We start from the raw sequence: 6,000 nt of genomic DNA, 5'->3' as shown, positions 1-6,000 counted from the left end.
GAAATGCAGCAAAAAAAGATAATATGCACAATGAGTGTTTTCATTCTAACACCATTTTTAGGGTGCTTTCACATCTGTGGTTCAGTTCATTTGGTCTGTTTTTTTTTTTGATCATTGTAGCATTTTTCAGCCATTTGGGGTCTTTTTCACACCACACTGATTGCTTTGGTCTGAACCAGTTGAAAAGAAACAAAATGCAGTCATGTGACAAAATTCACATCACTCATTGGTCAGATGTTATGTTATATAACGTATTTCAATGTTTTAATGCATTGCAAACGGTGAAGGCGCATCGCAAGTCACTTCAGGAGGAGGCGTGAATTAATTTTGCTAAACTGCGACATGGTCATCTTCTGGAAATATTATCAACGATCCATCAGGTAATGTTTCTCTCTCTCTCTCTCTCTCTCTCTCTCTCTCTCTCTCTCTCTCTCTCTCTCTCTCTTTAAAGTTGTTGGTAAAGCGCTGTCAACAAATATTTTTATTGGAGTTAAAAAATGAATCTATTTTGTTACATATTTATATAGTATTTGAGACTATATACTCTGTTCAATAGATCATATAGTACATAGTATCAAATATACTTTGTAAACAGTGTACTTATAATTATGTGCACTTTTTTGTATGTTACATGTGCAGAAGTGTGATCATGAGCTGTAGGGTCACTAATGATAAAGCGTTTCTGATTTCTTTTAAGTTTTGCTGTAAAGATGTGTGTTTGTTCTTCCAGTTAAAATGAATGCCAATTTGAGCTTTGACATTCTGCAATTTAAAGGTATAGCTCACCCAAAACTAAAAAAACTCTGTCATAATTTGCTCACCATCCACTTATTTTGGAAAATGGTTAAAACCGGTCACCACTGACTTTAATAGTATTTGTTTTTTCCTGCTATGTAAGTCAATGGTTACCCATTTCTAACATTCTTTAAAATATCTTTTATTTGCATTCAGCAGAATAAAAAACTAAAAGGTTTGACTTGAGGGTGATTAAATACTGAGTCAATTTTAATTTTTGAATTAAACAATAACTTTAAAAGTAAACGATCTCTTTAAAAGTAGTGCCATTCAAACATTTCTAATTGTGAAAGGACTTCTTTAGGAGGCACTGTAATGTTTCGATGAAGTGCTCTTCAAAATTTAATTATCTTGAGCACTGCTCTTCAATGTTCACACAGTGAAGAACACAAGTTCATGGTCAATGAGAATAAATCTGAGATCAAGCCTCGCAGAAACAAGAGGAGAAAAACAACAGTGGGGAGAAAAACGACAGCATCCATCAGAACAAAACTCACCAAAACAGCACTACATCTTCCTCATACATCTCAGGACCATAGTGAAGAATGATAGAATACTACCTGTGTGAGAACAAGGCAAGACTACTGGCATCCACATGGACAATAATCAAGAATATGCTTACATTGAGTAAACTTCCCTTTATCAAGCAACAAAAAAAACATACACAGCATGCATCTGGCTGAGGCATCCGGGTTTATCTGACCCTGCAGTAACCCTTAAGTATCTGTTTATCATGCAACAAGCTCTGATGTTCGGACAACACCCCAGATACGACCCTTTCCCAGCAATTCATCCGGTACTTAAATTGTAAACAGGTAAACAAATCACCCCACATGCGTAACGTCACCCTAAAATCGCCCATATAAACATCCTCAATCACAATTAAACCCTGACACACATTACTACACACAGAAATGATAAATGCAGCCAGACAGGACACATTTTTCCTGCCGTTCCTTCGCCTGTCCGCTTGCATTTGAGATCAGGACAGACGCAAGGGCGACGGAGAGACAGATTACCTGCTGTTTGTTCTCTGCTGAGCCCCAATGACGCTCAGTATTCAGGTCATAGCATGCCATTAAAGCACTTTTAACTAGATCCATTAGCTGAGCGCTGGGCATCGCTGAAGCGTTTACAAGGGTTGCAGAGCTTCATCATTGCACATGCAAATAAGACATGTTTATTTCATGCATGAGCGCTGAGAAGGTGCCGCAGTGCGCTGATGGCACATGTGTAAGGTTTAGTTGTTTTAGCATTAGCGAAGCAGCAGAGTGTGGCTTTATGAATCATGCTAATTCCTTAAGACAACATTTTAGTAAACTTAAAAGTTTCTTTTGTTGCCGTGTATAGGTTATATTTTTAACTTCAGAGGTTTTCAAACATTATTTTTATTATATTTTTTACATCAGTACAAATTAGAACTTTTACATATAGTTGAAGTCAGAATATTAGCCCCCCCTGAATTTTTAGCCCCTGTTTATTTTTTTCCCCAATTTCTGTTTAACGGAGAGATTTTTTTTCAACACATTTCCACACATAATAGTTTTAATAACTCATTTTTAATAACTGATTTATTTTATCTTTGCCATGATGACAGCTAATAATATTTTACTAGATATTTTTCAAGACACTTCAAAGGGGGGCTAATAATTCTGACTTCAACTGTATATACACTCCTGAACATTGATAGTCCATAATTCAAACCCACTTCTAAAGCATTAAACTCATACAGTATATACATACCTGCCATGATGTCAAACAGGAAGTGCACATGAGGTGACCACATGGCTCGATCTTTACATCTTTATCATTTTCAGCGCATATCTTGCAAAGTTGAAACGTAGAGCCCATCTCACAGTACAACTCATACTGCTCCTGAAAGGACATAAAAAAACATATTAAAAACAGTTCACAAAGGCGTGAATCAACATCAGACTAACAGTCTATCTAAACGTGCATCAGTTACTAACCTGCGTGACCTTGATGTGGTCATGCGGAGTGGGTTCACACAGGCCTGTGAGATCGGGGTTATAACTGCGCCCGTCTGGAAACAGATAACTGCAGATGGAGAGAAAGACAGCAGAAGGAGAGTGAGGTTAAGAGGCTTCTCTTCATGTGTGGTTGTTGGCTCTGTGGTTTCTCCATTAGTGGTGCTGTGAAAGTGGGCCACTTCCACTGTCCAGCCAATCACAGTCGATGTCTTACAGCAGGGCTCAATACAGCAATCGGATGAGGGAAAGAGAGAAGGCCAAATAAGATCTGCACACTTTATGCAGCCCTTTTGGGTTTTATTGTGAGCACAGAATTTAATTTGATGGATTTTAACACAGTGAAATATGTCCTTCTCAACTGGTAGGTCAGCTTGAAGTTGTATTTTGTGACTTTTTTAAAGACATGCAAACAAACAAGTTCCTGAAATAAATGTGTTGTTCTAATTAGGTCAGAAAATGTCAGGCTAATATTTCAGTGTCATTCTTCTGAAGTTATTTTCATTTCATTATTTATCTCACCTCAGAAAAACAAACATTCCTGACATGTCCATTGCAAGCACAACAAAGCAGAACACTGTATTTATAAACTCTCTATGAAAAACACACTAAATTAAATGGTGAGCATGCAATTCCACAGTTATACTGTAAATTAATTAGTAATTTCTCCAAAAAAGTACCAATAATTCCATAATTTGATACTAACAAGAATATATTTGCATGCAGGTATTAGGTTGCTTCAATTAATCAGGAACAGTTTTCATAGTTCATTAAGAGGTCGTATGCTGGTGTTGGGTAATTAAAATGTTTTATTGATAAATGCTGTTCCTGTAACCCCCAAAAAATTCACTTTATTTTCATCATCATACTAAATTACTAACCTAACTGTCTGATTTAGTATATTTGGACAATGTGCATGTGTGAGTCAACCATTATTGTGAAGTACAGTAAATGTGGTCAAAATGGTGTCACGGTGGCGCTGTGGGTAGCATGATCGCCTCAAGCCTCATTAAAACAACAGCGGCAAAGCGACAAGCGGCCGTTCATTTTACAGAGAGTGAGCGACTTTCGGCGACCTCCGTCTACGCGAGCGACAGCGACCATTGGTGACCGGGTGGCCGGGTGACCGGGAGCGCCGCGATGCTTCAACTATGTAAACGAAGAGCGACTTTCTTGAGCGACAGCCAATAGGAGCACCAGTAGAGCTTACGTGATCCTCTCTTAGTTTGCTCAGAGGCCAGTTGTGTCCGTGTTGTATAGACCTACAGAGACCTGCGTTTGCAGCAGATCGCCACCCAGAGCGACAGGCAGCTACAAAGTTGCTTTTAGTCTGAATCAGGCAAGAAGGTCGCTGGTTCGAGCCCCGGCTGGGTCAGTTGGCGTTTCAGTGTGGAGTTTGCATGTACTCCCCATGTTCGCGTGGGTTTCCTCTGGGTGATCCGGTTTCCTCCACAAGTCCAATGACATGCACTATAGGTGAATTGAATAAGCTAGATTGGCCGTAGTGTATGTGTGCGAAGGAGTGTGTATGGGTGTTTCCCAGTGTTGGGTTGCAGCTGGAAGGGCATCCACTGCGTAAAACATATGCTGGATAAGTTGGCGGTTCATTCCGCTGGTGCAACCCCTGATTAATAAAGGTACTAAAATGAAAATAAAATGAATGAATTTAGTCAAAATTGGATCATAGCAAAATGTGAGTCCCATCACTGAACCATTTGAAAATCACTGTATTAAAGGGATAGTTCACCCAAATTTTTTTTAAATTATGTCATCATTTATGCATCCTCCACTTGTTAAAAACCTGTTTGATTATCTTTCCTCCACTGAACACAAAGGAAAGCAGCGATTGACTTTCATAATAATTTTGTTCCTTCCCTTTGTGGATGTCAATGGCTGCTTTTTTTTTCAACAGTCTTGAGAATATCTTGTTTTGTGTTCAGCGAAAGAAAGAAATTCATAAAAGTTTAGAACCACTTAAAGTGAGTAAATGGTGAAGGAATTTTCATTTTGGGGTAAACCATCCCTGGTAATGGGTTATTATGGGTGTTTGTGTGTTTCTTTTGCATGTGACTATTAACATCACTGCTTTTTTGTGTGAGCAGCTCATTTACCATAAACTAGCAATATGAAAGCACTTCAGATTCATTATCTGAAGTGACTGGCTAGCGTGATACAGCTCAGATGGTGTGAGATTGGCATGTGGCACTAGATCATGAAGGAAGGAGCCACAAAGTCAGTGTGATGTGCTTCAGAGACAGCTGAAACAGCGACAGTGACAGAGAAGACATGCAGCTAAAACCTGTAAATGACGCCTCAAAAAGGCATGCCAGCAAGACACTTGCCAACACTGAGAAAGAGGGGGGGCATGTTTGTGTGCAAGTGTGTGTGCAAGCGTGCGTGCGTGCGTGTGTGTGTGTGCATTTGTTTACAAGAGTGACTGCCAGTTTATCAGGACATATTGAGCTGATTGGATGCTTCTCAAAAAGAATTATGGAAATTGACTCCAGGGAAATGGGGGAAAATGAACAGATTTGGACAGAGGGGTGCCAGCACCATATCTTTTCCACTGTAGTAAGCATAGTTAATATCAAAATATGTAATGCTCCTCTGAAAGCTCAGATGTAGATAATAATTATATTAGCAACTGATTGACTATATGGTGATTATTTGAATCGGATTGTATTGATTTGAACTGCATTGAATCATTTAGTCATTAAAACATTGTAATTAGAATTTTTTAATAAGAATTAATGAAAGAATAGGGCTACATTGTAGCTCAATGGTTAGCCCTGTCGCCCAGTACTGGGTTGTAGCTGGAAGGACATCTGCTGTGTAAAACATATGCTGAATAAGTTGGCGGTTCATTCTGCTGTGGCGACCCCTGATAAATAAAGGGACTAAGCCAAAGGATGAATAAAAAAGAATGAATGAATAATAATGGAAGTGGAATGGAATGTGTGTGTAATTTTTATAATTTTTTAATAATATTTTTACTTACTCTCTTTCCTTCTACTTAGTCCCTAATTTATCAGGGGTCGCCACAGTGGAATGAACCACCAACTACTTTATATTTTAGTGATCCAGAATTCGTTTTTATTTGTTAGATTTATTTATTGATTTATTGATTTAAAGTCCCCAAAATGAAAAACATGACATGTAAAAATGCTGGGTTCCACACAATCAATTTGTGTTGGGACAACATGAAGGAATTAAGTTA

At 38.5% G+C, this 6,000-nt stretch overlaps 1 protein-coding gene across 1 annotated transcript in view; it reads right to left on the bottom strand.

The window, feature by feature from the left end:
* Positions 1-6,000, bottom strand: part of cblb (Cbl proto-oncogene B, E3 ubiquitin protein ligase) — a 123,641-nt gene that overhangs the window by 24,907 nt on the left and 92,734 nt on the right. The window contains exons 8-9 of the mRNA XM_056466634.1: positions 2,766-2,853; positions 2,539-2,670 (exon numbers count right to left, since the gene is read on the bottom strand). Of these exons, the coding sequence (XP_056322609.1) occupies positions 2,539-2,670; positions 2,766-2,853 (220 nt within the window). The remainder of the gene's footprint in view (positions 1-2,538; positions 2,671-2,765; positions 2,854-6,000) is intronic.

Source organism: Danio aesculapii, chromosome 10, assembly GCF_903798145.1.
Source record: "Danio aesculapii chromosome 10, fDanAes4.1, whole genome shotgun sequence".
NCBI lineage: Eukaryota > Metazoa > Chordata > Actinopteri > Cypriniformes > Danionidae > Danio > Danio aesculapii.
Note: the sequence above shows the minus strand (reverse complement) of the source record. Positions and strands in the feature narration are given on the sequence as shown.